Here is a 19,402-nt window from a genome sequence, read left to right on the forward strand (position 1 = left end):
GAAATAGAAACTCTGAGTGAAGAATGACAGAACGAAGAACAAGCCCAATTTCTTTACGCAAAGGGTTGCGGGAGTATGGAATGAGCTATTCATGTGTTGATACCAATAGCCTGGCTTTTTTCTTGTAATGGCTAAATGAGATCTTTGGATCAGTTAGCTAAATCAAACATGCCTGATGGACTGAACTGTCTCCTGTGGTTTGTAACCTTTCTGATGGTCTTATGTTCTTGTGGTTGAACAGGAAATGTACTATTGTACTTCATCTGACAGTGTTTGTTGTGTTGAGACCTTAATGTTATAGCAAATACTGTGATTTATGATCACAGCCTTTCATTATAAAGAATGCATATATTTTCATGAACACTGCGAACTTGGGATAGTACTCAAGTATAAGCAAGAAAATAAAAAATTGCAATTCAACATTTGTGGCAGGAGGTCTTCATGTCGGGCTAAAATAGTTTAACATTACTATGCTTTTAGAGGCAAACAGTAGGAATTATGATTATCCATTTTAACAATGGTAATAATAATACATTTAACTGACAATGCTCAGACAGAAGTTGGGCAAACCTTTCAAAGGAATCAAAACCTCAGCTGTATTTTATTGACTTAAAGAAAAACAATCTTCTGAATTAAATCTGAAATCTGAATGAACTGGCCAGACCAAAGGTAAGGTAAGCTACAATTTTGGTACTCAGAGAGGTGTATAATCTTGAATGTATAGATGGAAGCAGTGAGTTGTAAATAGGTCTTATAAGGTGGAAAACAGATTAATGTGGAAATCAATCAGTGTTAAGGGCAAAGGACTATCTGCTCATAGTGATGAGTCCCATGTTGTATTAGCACAGTACATAAAATATTGTGTGTTCCAAATCTTTGGGGCATTGGAACTTTAATATTGAAAATACTTTTAATTTCTAGCATGATGTCTAAGATACAATCTGATGGTTTCCTGAGGATGGGAGCCTCGATTTATGTGAGCACCCACAAATTAATAGGGAACAGATAGTGTGCTGGTGTTAAACAAGCATAAAGGACATAATTGTAATTAGTGTTTTTGGATAAACAACTCTTAGAAAAGGCAGAGTGAAAAATAAATGTACTGTACCTCATAACCACAAGCTAAAGGTCAATACATGGCACAGGTATGTGAGCCTTTGTACAACCAGACAGCACTACAAAAGGTGCTCACACTAAATTAGAACGATAAATCCCTAGACAGGGAAAAACACGTGCAAATAACAGATCTCAGCTTGACTAATTTCTGGCTTTAAAAGTGTCTGTGTGAGGAAGGTTGTCCTGTTAGAGTTAAATTTAATTTGTATGTTAAATTTAGTAACTAATTGCCTTTGAAAACTTTGAAAAAAGAGAAACAGTGCTGAAATTGACTCAGGGCAGTGCAAATGGGAATGAGGAATTACTTTCCATGTTAAAAATAATATGTTAAAGGGGAGTGAGTCACAATTCCCTCAAGCTTGAAAACCTCAGAGCACTTATTTTTCACCACAGGTCTCATAAAGAAAATAGGATAGAGTATTATCTCAGACTGTCCTTTTTAAAATATATAACAGATATTTTCATGGTTTTAAACAAAATTAGATGTATGTATGTATATTGCGTGTCGTTACAGTCCCGATCAATGAAGTCCAGAACATAGCTTCATAGTTATTCCTCTTCATCTCCGTTCAGGAGTAATGAAATGCAAATTAACAAGGTTGCAAGGAATACACATCTGCAAGCAAGTGTTAATATTTAATATGAATCTGTCGTCATAACCTGGAGTAAGGCGAAATTTACGTCCCAAGCCTGCTTTGTCATTTTAACATACTGTATTTAAATATTGAAAATACAACACATTTACTACAATTTGCTACCAACGTATCCATTTCCCACAATCCTTCGCGTGCAGCGTGGCGGAAGTAGTTCCGTAAACAAGGAGCCCCGTGGAAACCGATCGGCATTTCCGTTGTGTTGTCACAGCCCAGGCCTGCCTGATTGCTCAGCACCGAATAGGAAGGGTTCGGGGAGGAGCGCTGGTAGGGGCAGCGGTAACGTGTATTCTACTGTGTGCTTTGACTTTCATCTTAGACGCTCTCATACTGAGCATAAAGGCGCTGGAAGGGGCACCTTCTCTGAGTAGTCTGTCAAGGGCTGTTGAGCAGAAAGTTCGGGAGCCCAGCCGAGCAACGGAGAAACACCGGAATACGGTCGCGCCACTCCAGTAAAATGGGATCTAGAGCTTCGACATTGCTGAGGGAGGAAGAGATTGAAGAGATAAAGAAGGAGACGGGCTGTAAGTAGCCTTGGATTGGAGGAAAAGTGCATTCCGCTGACTAGTCTTGTCATTCTCGGTGCCGTGTGAGAGATCCCCAGTTTGTGATAGGAGTTTTCCGGCGAATGCTCCTAAATTAGAGTCGGGGTCCGACACATGGTACACTCGCCGTAGACTTAAGAAACCATTCACCACATACCTGTTTGTATTATATTAGATAGTAACTCCGTACTAACGTAGAGTATGGTGGATTGGTGCTTTTCTACAAAGAGGTAAAGTACGCGTTGCTTTTGTAGTTACGGCAAGAACGTAGTGTTTGTAGCATTTACAGCTGGTCACGATCTGTCACGGTGCTGATCGATCTACAGGTTATCTCGGTTAAACGGAAGAGCTGTTAATGTCGGTTTACCGATGCTTCACTATTTAATTAAGTATCCCCATTTGCTATTTTAAAAGTAAGAATGTCGCTACTGAAAATTTAAGTTTATCTAGCAGACGCAATGATCCCAGGTGATTTACAATCGCTGAGTTGTATAAGTAAAATAAACTAGTTGATGTAATAGTAACGATACAATGGCTAGGACAAGGTAATAAACTATCCAGTTAGAAGTCACTAAAGGCATTACAGGCTCATAATTAACAGTATGAGCAGATGGTTAGCTAACCACGTTAAATATAGATTATGGATTCGTTTAAATATCTTGACTGAGTGATGGGAATTTTTGGTCTACATAAAAACACTTCCACAGTCATCGCATGTTACTACATTACATTGGTCGACGTGGGAAGGCTTTGAAAAGATTTGCAGTTAAGCACTGCCCTAGGATGAAGTATATTTATACTTGTTTTCACAGTTCTGTTCTCTGAGACCTTGCTAGGTTCCTCCCCGGGTGCCCTCTCTCTTCAGGGGACAGACAGTCCCACACACTGATGTTAGTGTTTAGTTTGCTGCTGTTTTTGGTAAATAAGGCACTGTTTTAAAAATGCTGTAGTGTGTTGTGGAAACTGAACAGTGCCCAATGGCTAACCTTGCTTAACCCCCGACCTGAACTGAATGCAAGAGGGATATGAAAACTTAGCACATCTCTGTTAATGCCTTGAGAGCTACTGACCACTTGCTTTAACAGTTATAATCTTGACTGGGTACAGGGTTAAGGTTTCAAGTCTGTACACACATTAGGGTGTTCCAAGAAATCAGAGTTATGCAGGTGTGGCTCTTGTAAATGTGTATGTGTACACAATAAATTACGAGCCTCTTTGACCGAGTCAGAGGTGTCAAGGTGACACTGCATTAGAGGGAGAGCACGAGAGCACAGACATTTTGGCACAGTGAGTCTGTCTGGATCTGACGCTGAACACTTTTTCTTCTATATGTTAATGATCATATTGAATAATTGGTCCTTCCATTTATATTTATACTTCCGACGTGTGTATGTTTTTTTTTTAAGACCTGGGTTACATATTATTATTCATTACAGAGAAATATGTCAGTCAAGCCATTTGTGGGTAGAAGTCTAAATACCAATCAGTTTACCATCTACAGCAGCGATCTCCAACCTCGGTCCTGGCAGACCCCCAATCCGGAAGGCTTTCTATGTCACCATTAATTCACCGGTTTCTAAAGCTATGGAACAATTCCATTGTGATCAGTTAAACAAGAGATTTGTCGGATTAAGTTTCAAGATAATTTAGGAGTAAAATCCGAGTACTGGGCTCTTCAGCCCTCAAGAATCAGAATCTTCTTAATTGCCCAGACTCTACTTGCTTGATTCATTGATAGCATACAGGTGTTGCAGATCTTTAAAAACAGGTGATCTATAAGACTAACTGCATTGGGATTCTCCCAGACCAGGTCTGTAGACTCCAGAGCTAAAGAATCATTTAATCACGGGTGTCCAGTCCTGGTCCTGGAGGACTGGTGTATCTGCAGGATTATAAATCTCTTTAATAGCAGTGGCGCCTGAGCAGCAGGGAGAAGCTGTATGGGGTCCAGTTATGCCAGTGCCCACCTGAGTCGGCTCTTTAAGAGCTGAGTTGCAATAAAAACCTGGCCCTCGGGCATACTGGCTCTCCAGGACCCGGACTGGATGGCCCTGCAGTAAATTATGTTCTTTGGATTGGGACTATAGATAAGATCACTTTATTGGCCATGTACAATTTCTTGCATTAGGAATTTGGATTTTTGCATACCCCAGCTCACTCTCCATGTGAATCATAGACAGGGAGAGAAGCTTGGGGTCAGAGTGCAGGATCAGCCATTTATATGGCACCCCTGGAGCAGCTGGGGGTTAAATGCCTTGCTCAGGGGCCCAACGGAGTAGGATTCCTCTGGCGGCCGCAGGATTTGAACCGGCAACCTTCCAGCCACAGGCGCAGATCCTTAGCCACAGAGCCATAGCTCCGCCCACATTTTTTTAAAAGATAATAATAATATATTAATAACTTACACTTATATAGCGCTTTTCTGGACACTCCACTCAAAGCGCTTTACAGGTAATGGGGACTCCCCTCCACCACCACCAATGTGCAGCATCCACCTGGATGATGAGACGGCAGCCATAGTGCGCCAGAACGCTCACCACACATCAGCTATCAGTGGGGTGGAGAGCAGAGTTATGGAGCAAATTCATAGATGGGGATAATTTGGAGGCCATGATTGGTAAGGGCCAATGGGAAATTTGGCCAGTTGGAAATTTGGTTACACCCCTACTCTTTTCGAGAAACGCCCTGGGATTTTTAATGACCACAGAGAGTCAGGACCTCAGTTTTACGTCTCATCCGAAGGGTGGCGCCTGTTTACAGTGTAGTGTCCCCCTCACTATACTGGGGCATTAGGACCCACATGGGCCGCATGTTTGAATCCTTCTCATTGGACAGGAAGCTACATCTTTGGCCCAATTCTTTGGTGTTTATGTGCATTCATGGCCAGAAATATTTTCCACTCCAGGTCCAAGCTCACCTATAATTAATAATTGCCTACACTATATAGTCCCATGTTAGGTTTCTATGATATAGGAACAAGTAATAGGTTTATTTCATGCTGAAAAAAAGAAGAAAGGAAATGCAATGTTTTGGCTGTGGAGCCTTTTTAGGATGTGCTCACACCTCCTTTCAGCATGGAATAAACCTATTACTTGTTCCTTTGCAGCCTACGCATGCTGACGCAGCTACCCACCTGAACTATTTCTATGATACAGTCTAATATCCTAAATATTTCTGTCACTGATAAAATTAAAAGGAGTAAAGTTCAAACCCTCTGCTTTTTGAATGTAGATTTTCAGGAGGGTGTGGAGTCCTGCATTCTTTGCTTGTGAAACTCAAGCTGTTCTGTTTTGTAGGAGTAAATTATATGCCATTCCTTAGCTTTGTGGGGGATATGTGATAGAAAGGCAATGCGCTGTGGACAACTTGAATTTGAAATAGTATAGTTAAATACGTTAGGTAGGGCTAAAAGGTGAGTATCTGCCAGACGTTTGGCAGTGTACTTTAATTTACTGTATTGGTTCTGTCTGCTGCTGGTCAGTCTGATCCAGCTGATGGACCTCAGTTTAGTGGAACCTTGTGTTCTGTTTTAATAAGCTGAAAGAGTAGACCTGTCCTGCCTGAACAGGAACTAATTACAAAGCCATTTGATTTGGCTTCCTAGTTTTATCATTTACCTTCTGGTTTATTCCTTCTCCTTGAACATCATGATCACCACATTCAGTAGGACTGGAAATTACCCGATCGATACGTGCTCTGTTCTTCATAGTGGTAGATTGAAGTGAAAAGTATTCTGAGGTGGGGAAAAACCAGCGCTCACTGTGCAGGAAGTTTGAAGTATGAATTGACACTGAAATCTAAACAAGCGGAAGTCTCGCCTAGACTGGTTTTCAGCAGACGTGTGTCAGCATTAATCTCACATGCCCTTGCAGATTTTAGTCGAGGAATTTGGTGGTTAATGAAAACAAAACATCCGTGTAATCAGTAATTCCAGAACAGAATAAGCATTTGCCTGTTAATGAATTGTTTTTTTTTTCTCTTCTAGTTTCTCACAGTCAGATCACACGACTCTATAGCCGGTTCACCAGCCTGGACAAGGGAGAAAACGGCACTCTGAGGTACTGAACTTGAGAAGAGCTCTGTCATTGCCTGTGGGCTGACTAGTCTCTGTGCATGTTAGCTGAGGATTGTGAAACACGTCATCCTCTTTTGCAACTGGACCTATTGCTGAACTGGATAGAGTGAAACATTTTTTTGGCCTTGCATCGAACACCACAAAGTAAACAAAGCTTATAACAGTGACTTATTCCAGCCGAATCTCCTTAATACATATTCAAGGCAATGATCCAGGACTGTTTCTGTAATAACGTGAAGATTGAATTTACTCAGAAGGTTAAGTTTACAGTTTTGTCAGTAACTAGTAGCAGACCTGTCCATTAGTCGGTCCTTTGCCCATGGAAGTGTTCAGGTAAAAGATGCAACAGCAGCAAACCCGCAAATTTCTAATAATATTGTTCATTCAGCATTCTACAATAAACTGTTTTAGGTCAGGGTATTTTCATTATTTTATTTAAATGTTGTTAATACAAGGGGTCCAACTCTGATTCAGGTAGGTCAGTAAGTCTGCAGGTTTTCTAGAAGAGCTGGTTTAGGTCATTAAGAGCTGTTCTGGAATGAACTCACCCAGACTTCAAGTATTGGAGATGGGCCACCCTGAATAAGAATTGTGTAGACCAGGGCCACCTCAGTTCTCTCCATTAGGGAACTAGCTCGTTAATTATTCACTTGACACTTAGAAGTATCAGTAGAGCATATAATCATCTGGTGGTAAGATGTGAGATCTTCACTTGAACTTGAATATACTCTCGCACCAGAATTCAAATCAGGTCGATCTTTAACTACACTTCGGCAGATAGGAGTGGTTATTCTAATTGTTATTGCCCTCTTGATTGGTGTTGTAAAATAAATTTAATATGACAGTAGTAAAAGTTAAAGTGGTGAACATCATAGACTGGAATAATTTGTTTCCATTTCTCTTTTTTGGGATTTTGAAAAAGGCAGATTTTAACATATTTCAATGTTTTTTTTTTGCTTTCTGCTTTTTTTTTTTGCTTAAAGCATTGCCTGAGGGTGAACTTTCATTGCACAGTGCAATTTAAAAAAAAATAATTTACTCCCAAATCACAGCATATCTGGAAAATAGTTTGATTTTTTTTTTTGGACATGGGAACTAGATGAAGAGGACTACAGCGCTTAAACTTTCCTTCCCCCTCATGAATTGAGCTTTGTTTCCTCTAAAGCTGGTTGCCAGCAAATATTTGGTATCTGAACTGGGTGTATGTACCTTGGAACAAAGGCATGGTTGGCTCAGATAACCCGTTGCAGGTGTGGGGTGGTTCCTACCTTGGCTTTGCTCTCTTCCAGAACCATGCTGCTTCAGAGGCATTTCAGTGATTCATGTGTTTAAAAAGCTTTTCATCCCTATTGAGAAGTGAAGCCACTGTGCACCTTTGAATTGAAAAAGATGAACAATACAGTATCATCGGTACACTACAGTACATTTGGAAATGTTGATTAATTCATTAAATACATATTGCTATTAAATCTCAATATGTCGTTGTCGTTGATTTGCAGTTGCAGGCATGCCCCGAAGAACATGGTGCTCTTCCTAGTATTAACCAGTTTTTAATTAAGAATTGCAGCTTAATAAATTGTTATTTATAAAAAATGGATTAGCAAATGAAAATTTTAAGTTGTGATCCAGTCTCTTAATTGGCATTTTTGTGTATATTCTGACACCTGTGACATTAACTTATGCAAAAACTTGTTTGGATGGTCAAATACCAGAAAGCAGCCAGTCATATAGGCCCAGAAACACTCTTCCCTCCCACAGGAGCAGAGTATGTCAGTGACTAGTGAGATTATTAATGACACATTTCAGATAGGGGAAGTGTGTCAACACAACAATCTTTTTAGTCATGGAGAGTCCTTTCTTTTTTTTCATTTAGTCCTTTCTTCTGTAAAACTGTTTTTTCCTAAATCCAATATGTATTTTGGAAGATGGGTTGCTTATAATAAGATGTTTTGTTTTGCTGCATACAAAATATCCTAATGAAACACTGTCCTTTTATTTTTTTAAAGCCTTTTGGCACACCCTAAATTGCTTTCTTGATCTGACAAGAGTGATTTTGATTTTGATCTGACAAAACTTTTCCTTTTCAAGTGATAATGGCCAGCTAATTAATAAGAAGTTTATTTTATGTGTGGATTAATTGTCAATTTTAATTTAATTTGTGAATTTTGAACTACTTCAGATTGCTTTTTGTTCACAGTGGAAGAGATGTTATTTCAGGTTTAAGAATAAGTAGAAGTACTTCAGTAGAGCATGCATCTTCTGGTGTATATGTACTTTACAACTCTTAATTCACGGCGGCAGTGTTGTTGGCTTTAAAAGTCAGAGAACATTTTAAATTTAGAACAGTTCACATGTTCTAAACAGTTAAAATAAACCAATCAACACAGCACCTTTAGGATAAAAGGCCCTCGTTTGTAACTGCAGTATATGCTCTGCAGAAATAGATGCACTGAAAAGCACAGAGCCTTCTTGTGAAATTGTTGGCTTATTCAAATAACTGTACAGTACCATGACACCTGTGCAAATAAGAACAATGAAATTTGATTTGCATACAAATTGGAAGTCGAACCTGAAAGACTTGCACTAAATATGTAAAGGATCCAGTATTTTCAGACCACCTACACGTTTATTTCAGAAAGTTACAAAAGCAAAGGAAGGACAGATAATAAAAACCTCAAATTACAATCAAGTAAATTCTTCTCTAGCACAGCTGTAGTTTCTGTGCTTTGGCCAATTAATCTTGTTCTGCGACAGGCTGTTCTTTTGCAATAAAAGGAAAAACAAGTCGAACAAATTAAATGTTGTGCCAGTTTCCATTTATTTTCACAACTTTAGTTCGTGTTGGAGTTTGTGTTTAGCCCCTGTTGCGTCCCTGAGTGGTGTTTTTATTTAGCTCTTCTAGTGTCTGAGAGACGATTTTTGAAAAACAAGCTTGTTATGGTGGGATATTCACAAGCCTTTATGAGAGCGTTGTATTGACAGGGTAACACAAAACTCGGCTGGAACCAATTAGCACTAAGCTGCTAAATTACTGATCCTGTTTGTAGTTTAACATGTTGGAAAAGTCCGTGTTTGTAGCTGCTTCTCAGTGACCTATTTCCTGGCATCTTTTGTCTGGGTCTTTTGAGTCTTTGAGGGATTCTTCCCAGGAAGTGGAGACTATGTTGCTGGTTGGTTTTGCAGTACCATCTGAATTTTAAAACATGCCTGATCTGTCAGTGGTGTTTCTCACTAGCATTTACCTGTTCTGGTTTTGTTTGGTCCTGTCTTGCCTAAATTAAGGCTTTTGTTTTTATTTTATTTGGTTTAGACCAAGTAACTGCTTATGAATCATGAGTATATGGTCAGAAGAGACTGATGTTTCAAACTTCCTTGTTGAAGTGAAAAGTAATTGCCAACACAGTTAAGGCAAAGTCAACCTGGTTTGAGCTGTAATGTTTACATCATTAGATGTTTGTGGATTACCCCTCTTATGTTCCAAAGAATTTAATGTCCATGAACAGACACGATATATTGACATGAATAATTCACTGTCCCTTATCCTTTTTTCTCAACTTGGAGGACACATACCAGTTTCTACAGTCACATTCTCCCCTATTTAATTGTAGCAACCCAAAACAGTGTTTTTTTTAAAGAAACTGAGTAGGTACATTCCCATAAATCTCTTTGCCTTTGAACATGGAGCCCTCATGGAAGGAATTAGACAAATTTCCTGCCAGGGTTAGTCCCTAAATGCTCTCGCCCAATGTCACTGTAGAGTGAAAGTTGGGAAATTACTTTAGATTTGCTGTGTGACATTGAATGAATGCATCTTCATGTTAGCTGGCCTCTGAGTTTGCTCTGGTGACACCAAAAAATTTATTTTGTCACTCTGGTGACAGGAAGGAATAGTTGTAATCCAACATAGCTAATTTTCATTAATGGACGAAAATGTGAGCAAACTGCCAGCACCCCAGAGTGGTTGTACTTTGTTGTCAATGTGTTGTTTTCGTCAGTTGTGTATTATGGTTTAAATGTCTGCAATGCCACTGCTGTGAAATTTCATGGACAAATACATTTGATCTGGGAAAGGAAAATAATGCCTCTTAAGTAAATTCTGACGACTGAAATGAAGGACATTTACGAATCAGATCCTGATCTTTCTCTTCTCTTGACAGCCGAGAAGATTTCCAGAGAATACCTGAACTGGCCATAAATCCCCTAGGCGACAGAATTATCAATGCCTTCTTTCCTGAGGGGTAAGATATGATTGAGCTGTGCTGGACTTTCCTCTATGCCTGAAGTTAGAAGAGTCCTCTCAAGTTGTTCTGGCCCAGGTCTTCAAATACGTTTTGGAGTTACCGTAAAGAAATTGTGGATTGCAAAATTATGAAACTCGAAATTTGGATATCAGTAAATGGGATGTAAAATCATTATCTTTTTAAGAGAGTTCAATGGCATTCCATAACATATTTAGAAAGAGGGATGAAAACAGTCTATTTTTCCATAAACAATAAAATAAACAGTTAAAAAATTACCTTAGTAAATCTTCATATGATGACAAAAGAATTTAGCTTTTTTCTTTTCTCTTTTTTTCTGTCCCCACATTGAAAATGGAGGCTTATGGTTTTCATCCGCCTTTTAGTTTTGTGATATAAGCAAATTTTTAATTATTGTTGTTTTTCTATACTTGGGTTTTCCCATCTTAAAAAGATGGTTACACACTAATGACGTTATCTGTATTATTAAATCTAGCGAAATCTGTACGTAGGAGCTGTGGTTTTAGGTGTTGTTTTCTGTGCATGTGGTTTTGAGAAGCCATCGTGCAAGTAAATAGTACCCTGCTCTGTATGTTCGTGGCTGTTTGTTTTTCAAAGTATACCCTTATTCAGGGATTTTCGACACAGCCATGTGTTATTATGAAGAAAGGGTACAATCTTTTCATATTTGTCACAGCTCCAATGTCTATAAATATCATACACCGAACCATGTTAGCTACAGAGTTCATTCCAAGAAAGAGGACGCATCGGAAACATGGATTTCATTATTTTCATCAAGTGAACAGTTAAAAATATAAAACATGACGTTAATAGCTCATTCAGCCAATAGGGACTCATGATTTTCTATACAGAAAATAATTCATTGTTCTGCTCTTAGTTTTAAAACAGCCTTTCTTCCTCCGGAACTTCTCTTGTTATTCTCATCCATGAATTGAATGTTTTTTTTAAAAGAGTGCTTTATAATAGTAGTCCCAAAATGACTTTTAAGGTGTGTCAAGTAGTCTGAAATAGACTAAAGTAAATAAACATGAAACGAAATTTATTTAGCACCTATACCTTATGAAAAAGCTTTTGAAAACTCAGAAGCATAATTATTCAACCCTTCATGTGATCTTGCACAAAACAAAATTAATGAAATTGATGGAATGGCGTTCTCTCTTTGGTAATCTTTTAAAATGGCCTCACTGATCTCTGTATGTTCTGTAGGAAATGGTCATCAGACATGGGTGACAAACGCTAGAAGTGCTTCGGTTTAATATGTGCATTTTCCTCATTTAAAAGCTGTTGAATCTTAGGAATAGGCCGTTATGGCGTCTTCACTAGTGGAAACTGCAGTGTTTTCTCTTTTGCCATTGTATACGTTTAGCTGTGACGGTTTGTGTTGCAGTTCAACCCATGTCTTCCTAGTGGGGGAAAAAAGCAGTTTCAGCTTAGTCTGTGATTCATTAGCAGTGTTGTCTACAAGCCATTTCTCGGCAAATCCTATGTCTTTTTTCCCAAAGGAAATGTCGATGTGAGTAGTTTTATAATGTCCAGGGAGTTTCATGTCAAAGCATTTTAATATGCCAAAAAAAAAGTATTGGTTCTATGGTTTGAATGAGCAATAGCCAGTTCTTCAAAGTTTTTTTTTCTACCTATAAAGAGGTGTGTTGTTGAGAGCACATGTAATGAACATTGGACTGATGCCAGTGTCCCTGACTTGCCTACCACCCAGGGAGGACCAGGTGAATTTCCGTGGCTTCATGCGAACTTTGGCTCACTTCCGTCCCATTGAGGACAACGAGAAGAATAAAGACTCCAACGCCACTGAACCTCTCAACAGCAGAAACAACAAACTGCTCTGTAAGTACTAACAAGAGCGCTGTCAAGAACTAGAGCATTTTAGGTTAGGTTGTGTGACCGATCTTAGGAAATAATGCATCCAACTTCATTTCTGTGTTTTTACTATAAAATATGTGAAGACAAACATCTTCACTTTTTCCCCGTTTCCAACACCAAACAATACTTACTGGCAATTACATCTTTTACAGATTATTGAATTTACACACACTCTAGCAAACGAGTGAGTGTTCAGTAATCATTAAAGAGATGTACTGTACAAAAGTATAGTTTATATTTAGATGTATTCAATATCTATTGAGATATTTATTAACTTTAAATTAGGAAATGACAATACGGGAGAGGGAGAGTCGTTGGCTGTTTTGACTGCAGCAGTAGATAAATGGGTGAACCCCATGTGACAGCAGCTGCTGTGCACGTTTGAGTTTTTACAGTATAGGTTCTAGTTTTCTCATCACTTTAAAGGAAGTGGGCATCCTAATGGTTTGCTGTACATCCCAATACCTAGCAGATGTTATATTAGTTTCTTTCGTCATGCGTAAAGACGCAGAAATAAATCAAGTAGCTTGGGTTAAAGGATCACATCAAGCCCGGACAGCATTCCTCAATGTGTGTCTTTTTTATAGTGTGGTTTGTGGTTTTTAGTTTCTCACTATTTCTAGACAAAAAAAAAACCTTCCACTTGGATGATTTTCAATAAGAGATGGTGAGACTTTACACATTTAGAATAAGTTCCTCTTTCTTCACCATACACACAATAGCCCTAATTTTACATTTCTTACAAGTGAGAATATCACATAACCCTTAATCTGTAAATTAATTTGTTTGTTTTTCCTCTTTGTCTCTAGTTGCTTTTCGTCTCTACGACCTGGATAGGGATAACAAGATTTCCAGAGACGAGCTCCTGCAGGTATGGGTTACAGTCCTCACTGTTGTGAGTTCACTCTTTCTGAAGGCAGGCTGTAGAGCTCAGTAGAAATTACTGGGCCTTCTACAGAGAAGAAAAATCCTTTACCCATTTAACACTAACGAAATTCATGATGTACCTAAAGCTGGTTGAATCATTTAAGCTCCAGAATTAATAGTTGATCTCAGTTAGTAGACGAGGAGACTGGTTTTAATCCACTTGTTCTAGAAAATTGGATTAAGTAAATCGTGGAATTCTTGGTCATTTAAGACTGCTAACAGATATGTGGGTGTATTTCCAGTTGTGCTGACACTACTGCAGATTTCTTGAATTTAAATGTGAGTCAGCTCTACAGTGCCTTACAATATAGTTGGGCTAAACCAGTTGCGTTGTCTTTCAGACTGGGCTGAGAAAGCTGTGTTCGACCTCAGGATAAGAATAGTTTTGATCACACCCATTGTTCACCCACTGGTCAGGTGTGTAGTGTCAGCATGAGGTTACATCATCAGTAGAGTTAAAAGTACAAAGCCACTGGGATTCCTTTTCAGGCTCTTTGGTAACTTATTGTGTTAGCTAAGACCACCCAACTCTGTTTATCAAAATAACCACATATTTTGCTTAAACAGTTTTTGTTCTAGAAAAGGCCAGAGCTCATACTCTAATTGTTTACATACGACCAATCTAAATATCCAACAGATGCTTTATCTCAGGGGCTTCTCAAATTGTTTGCTCACGTCTTTCAATACCCAAGCTTTAAAGGCCCCAATGTATTGGATTAAATTGGGCAAACTTGTAAACCTCAAATATCTGATTTTGCTGTTTTTCTAAACATAAGTTTCATCCAAAAGATCTACAGTGGACAGATACTATAATCATAATTTCATAGTACATTTACAAGAAATGATTTAATAACCCTTGCTTTGTCAAGTCCTCCCTACATGTAACTGTGGTTGAGTGATTTCACTGTTATTCAAGCATCACGTCACTCTAGCCCTATTTTAAATTAATCTTTTCTTCTATCTCAAAATGCCGAGTGAATAAAGATGGTGATGGTTGAATAGCCTCTTATTGTTTGTTGCTATCTTTATTATTTATCTGTTTGTCTGACATGTTTAAGCTGACTGATTGTGTACTTGCTGGAAAAATACTTATGTATGGTTTTACATGTTCATTACAGCAACCTAAGGCACTAATGGACTCTCATAATCGATACTAAGGTCTGTGAGTCATGTTAAAATGAGACGGCTAGAACTTTCATAGCAATAGTAGGAGAACTGAAGCTAGTTCTTGGATACTGTCATTTAACCAGGACCTATTTCGAGGCCTGTTGAGTTTTTTTTTTGTGGACTGGCTATTCACCTTGTGTGTAAGGCAAACACAGTGGAGCACTTGTGTAGTTTGCTATGCAACTTAGAGAGGAGTACAGTAATGGTGCCAAGTTAGGGAGTGTGCTTTCTGTGAACTATTTAATTTGCTGTGTCTGCTGTATAGGGTTTTATAATTTTCCTTAAGACATTAGTCGGGAAGATGCTGTCATTAGCTCTTAAAAGCTAGCGCTGGGACAAAGCCATAGATGTCATTTATCTGAGGTCATGTGTGTATGGTCACTAGGAATGTGCTGTCACTAGGAATCATCTTCTGGAAATCAATATTTAGCAATCCAGTAGGTGTCAATTACTGTTCTGTGCATTTTCTGCACACCACACATGCCACAGTTTCCCCCCAAAATTGCTGGTGTCGTTTCTAGGTGCTGCGTATGATGGTTGGCGTCAACATCTCGGATGAGCAGCTGGGCAGCATCGCTGACAGGACGATCCAGGAGGCAGACCAGGACGGGGACAACTCCATCTCCTTCTCAGAGTTCATAAAGGTGAGACGGCACAGTTTCTTTCTGCGGCTAGATCCCCTGACCTGCCTCTTCTCATAAGTTTGACATTGCTGACCACTAAGGCGTTTAGAAACGTGTGGGCATGCATTTGGAACATTTAAAACGCCAAGGTCACTCTGCATTGTATTTCTATCCAATTTCTGCTATAGCCTCTGCCAATGTTTCCCAAGTAAGTAGATGGCAGTCTGCAGTGAATTTGTTTAAGATTGACTTATGGACAATTTTAACCAAAATAATATTTACCAAAAACAAAGATATATGAAAGTATATAAGATAAGATCACTTTATTGGCCATATACAATTTCTTGCATTAGGAATTAGTCTTTTCGCATACCCCAGCTTGCTCTCCATAAAACACACGGACAGGGAGAGAAGCTTGGGGTCAGAGTGCAGGGTCAGCCACAGTACACACCCATGGAGCAGCTGGGGTTAAGGGCCTTACTCAGGAGCCCAACGGAGTGAGATACCTCTGCTGGCTGTGGGATTTGAACCGGCAACCTTCCAGCCACAGGCGCAGATCCTTAGCCACAGAGCCACTGCTCCGCCCCATGTCTCATGTATATATACATGTATTCACAGTGGTAAGAAGAAGAAAATTTAACACACATTTTCTTTTTTTTTTTTTTTAAACCCGGTCGTCTTCTGATGCAAACAGTGGTAGTGTTGTAGACTGAACTGAGTGTTCTGGGGTCTTACAGGTACTGGAGAAGGTGGACGTAGAGCAGAAGATGAGCATCAGGTTCCTCCATTAAGAAGAGACATTGACCAGATGACATCATGCCAACTGAAGGATCAATCACATCTGCATTTCTTTAGATATGGACAGTAGTACTCCCTATCACTATATACGCTAGCTGAACCAGAAGGTCATGGGTGTCTGTGACCTTTCTGTCTTGTGCTCTTCTGTGAAACAAAGGGAATTTGTGTGCCTTGGTCATGTGTATGGTTAGTAAGTGATTTCCAAATCTTTTTTTTATTTAACAAAGGATTTGAAAGATCCTGAACAGCATGACTGTCATTCCATGTGAACACTGGAAAGCATGTTAAAATGATGTCTTTGAGTACTGTTTCTACACAACTACACTTCATGGATAAAGTATATAATTCATATATAATCTTTCAATGTCCATTTTAATTTTAAAGATTGGTTATTATCTATGTCAGATGTTGATTTCCTGGCTTCTATTTGTATCTTTCAATATCAACTGATCTCAGTGGTTCTAAATGACATTTGTAGAATCTCACAGCAGATGTTCCAGTTGTAGGCATTTATTCTGCTAAACATAAGCTGATACACTGCACTGTCAGCTCCTCACTTGAGTACATGAAGGCATATTTGAAGTTAGTAAGAGATTAAGGTTATTTAGGTCTAGTGCCATGAAGTCTTTCTTAGTGTTTTTATTGCTTAGATAAACGTGGACTTCCGCTCATTATGCTCTGGAAAAGCTAACCGCATCTAGTGGATTGCAAAGGTCAGTCTGACTCGCTGTCACATTCCAGAAAGCCCCATCAGCATCCTAATGCCCAGTGTGTTACCTGAGCATTTGGCAGTACTGCCTGTCTTTTTCTTTCCAAATTTGCTGTTGTCTTAACTCTTCACTAAAAACATTTAGAAGTGCCCATGTACAGTCCCAATTACTTATCAGATGGTCAAGATGATCTGATTTTAGGTTTGTCATAAGTGGCTAAAAATGGTGTTGATGGATCAAAAGGCTGTTGCCTTTTGGTTTGTTGGGCATGGCATACAGACCAATAAGGCAGAATCACAAAGACTGATGCATAGGTTTTTTTCTCATTCATCGAGTCAGCAGGCTTCAGAAATGAACATAGGTGCGTTTTAGTGTAATTGACAGGACATTGTAACATTTGTCAGTATATACACTATTAATTGCTTAATGGTTTCATTTACTTTTAAAGGGGCCTTAATGTATTTTGGTTTGATTTTGTTGTTTTTGTGTGTATATATTGAAATGATTAAACTGGAAAAATGTAAGTAGATTAATATAAATCTGTTAAATAAAACTATGGGAACTCGTGTAAGTACAATTAGGAGCATGCCGCAGCTGCTATTGAATACTTTTCCATTGAAAAGTATTATTTATCAGTTTTGTGAATCACAAATATAGCTCAAATTGTGTGTTACTGTAGAGGTAATATAATCGCACACAACCATAAATTTTCTGAAATGTATAAATTTCAAGCAGTTTAAATGTCACTCAAATAAAACTCCCAAGTGCCATGCTTATTACAGATTCATGCTTTGACTCTCGTGTTGTCTTTCGGAAGAGGTAAAATTGGAGATCTACTATCTGCATAAGATTCTTAAAGCTGTCTTTGCTCTGGATAATTGCTCAGTGTGACCAATTAAAAACCTGTATACCTAAACATTTCTTCAAGGAGGAAAAACCTTTTTAGTTAAGAAAAATAAATCCCCGATTAGCATGTTTTATTTTTCCCCTCCTAAAATGTTTTATGAATTTCCTGAGTTATTTTAAGTACTACTTAAAGTTGGTTGTGGGATGCGTGTGGAACACTTCCAAGAGTCAGTACTATGGTCTATAATCCTAAGAAAGCCTTGCTTTATTAGATAGCTTTTAAACCTCCTTTTCAAAAAGAACACCCAGAAACCTCCTTGGGGCTTCCTGTCATTTGCCCCCTGTGGATTTCAGTTTTCTTTAATTAGGCCGATTTTGTTGTCAAACATCAGATTGTCATTGGTTTATTAATTAAATATCAAATGAATTTGTTGGACAAGCCAGACCATGGCTCGTCATGGTACAATTTCAATTGCTTTGATGCACATGGAATTCAATACAGTCGTACAACCAGTTCAGCAACCACCGGACAGAAAATGATGTGCAAGGCTATTTAAATGTTCTTTTGGTCTTGTTTGCTCTCCGGATCATGATGCCAAGGTGATTTCTCCATAATTCTGAATGTCGCTTCCTTATTTTGTGATTCATTTATTTTCAGACAAAGTGGTTTAAAGTTCATGTACAATGAGGACTTGAAATTTGCCAACCTGCATGCCCTATTGTAACATGACACCAGCTACTACATTGCATTGTACATGATGTACCTAGAAGTATTGTATTATAACAGGGAAAGATCATTTAAATTGTGGCTGTCCAGAATGCTTTTATGCTGATCATTTATTCTAAATGTTTTTTTTTTAATAAGTTTTAAAAAAAAATTTGGGAGCAAAGGACAATCAAGCATGCCTTCATTAAGTAGTGGCTTAGTTGTGATTAGTGATTTGTGATCGACTTAGTGATTTGAGAAGATTGAATGATTCCCTGAATGGAAAGGTGACTTTGTGCCTCAAAAGTAATGTCTTTGAACGGTTTGTGCTCCCTGAGCGGAGGTTAGGATTTAACCCTTGGACTCTGGGTGCAATAATGATGATTCAGAAGAAAAAAGCAATGTAAAGAAGCTGTGGAAGACTTGCTGAGAACAGGAAGAATGCATGGAGAAGAAATTCTGGACTTGGGGTGCTGGAATTTGTATGTTCTCCCTGTGATTTAGCGGGTTTCCACCAGTTTTCTCTGACAGTCCAAAAAAAAATATTGGTAGGTTAATTGGCTTCTGCGAAAACTGGCCCTGGTGTGAGGGTGTGTACGTTTGTGGCTGTGTGTGCCCTGCGTGTCCCCATTAGGGTGTATCCAGTGTATCCGGGTTAGGCTCCAGCTCCACTGTGAACCTGTACCGGCTAAAGTGACAATCGGCAGGTCACATTGCAAGAATAGATTGTTTCACCGATGATTCTGAAGTCTGCTAGGTTTACTTTGTCAATGTCAGTGTCTTTGAGGATTCTGAATACCTGATTCATAGTCTTCTCTGTTCAGGATTCAGTTATTTTAGCCTGCCACTGTAGGACGTTCCTTTAAAACCAGGCATGTATCACGTTGTTCTACTCTGGACTGATACCACAGCAACAGTGTTTTTGTAACAAGGCAACTAAAACTGTATGTAATACCGTGTTCTAAATACAGAGTTTGTACACTTACATTTTATTGGGGCCTGTAAGAGCACTGTATACGTTTAGCTTAACACCCATGGAATCCGGTTCTACGATTTTAACTATCAGAACCTGACTTGCTCGCTTAGTGCTTCCTCACAT

At 38.8% G+C, this 19,402-nt stretch overlaps 1 protein-coding gene across 1 annotated transcript; it reads left to right on the plus strand.

Moving 5' to 3' along the window:
- The first annotated feature begins 2,004 nt into the window (after positions 1–2,004).
- Positions 2,005–17,534, plus strand: chp1 (calcineurin-like EF-hand protein 1). Its single transcript, XM_088648679.1, has 7 exons — positions 2,005–2,293; positions 6,300–6,372; positions 10,547–10,627; positions 12,363–12,490; positions 13,336–13,397; positions 15,142–15,264; positions 15,981–17,534. The coding sequence occupies exons 1-7, from the start codon at positions 2,227–2,229 to the stop codon at positions 16,032–16,034; spliced, it is 588 nt and encodes a 195-aa protein (XP_088504805.1). The 5' UTR covers positions 2,005–2,226; the 3' UTR covers positions 16,035–17,534.
- The last annotated feature ends 1,868 nt before the right edge of the window (positions 17,535–19,402 follow it).

Source organism: Lepisosteus platostomus, chromosome 10 (assembly GCF_059453375.1).
Source record: "Lepisosteus platostomus isolate fLepPlt1 chromosome 10, fLepPlt1.hap1, whole genome shotgun sequence".
NCBI classification, from domain to species: Eukaryota; Metazoa; Chordata; class Actinopteri; order Semionotiformes; family Lepisosteidae; genus Lepisosteus; species Lepisosteus platostomus.

What these genes read in the sequence shown, in the direction of transcription:
- chp1 (XM_088648679.1), top strand. Translation starts at nt 2,227, where the DNA reads ATGGGATCTAGAGCTTCGACATTGCTGAGGGAGGAAGAGATTGAAGAG. An exon ending in GGAGAAAACGGCACTCTGAG is followed by an intron (nt 6,373 to 10,546) that starts GTACTGAACTTG and finishes TTCTCTTGACAG; the next exon opens with CCGAGAAGATTTCCAGAGAA. An exon ending in CAGAAACAACAAACTGCTCT is followed by an intron (nt 12,491 to 13,335) that starts GTAAGTACTAAC and finishes CTTTGTCTCTAG; the next exon opens with TTGCTTTTCGTCTCTACGAC.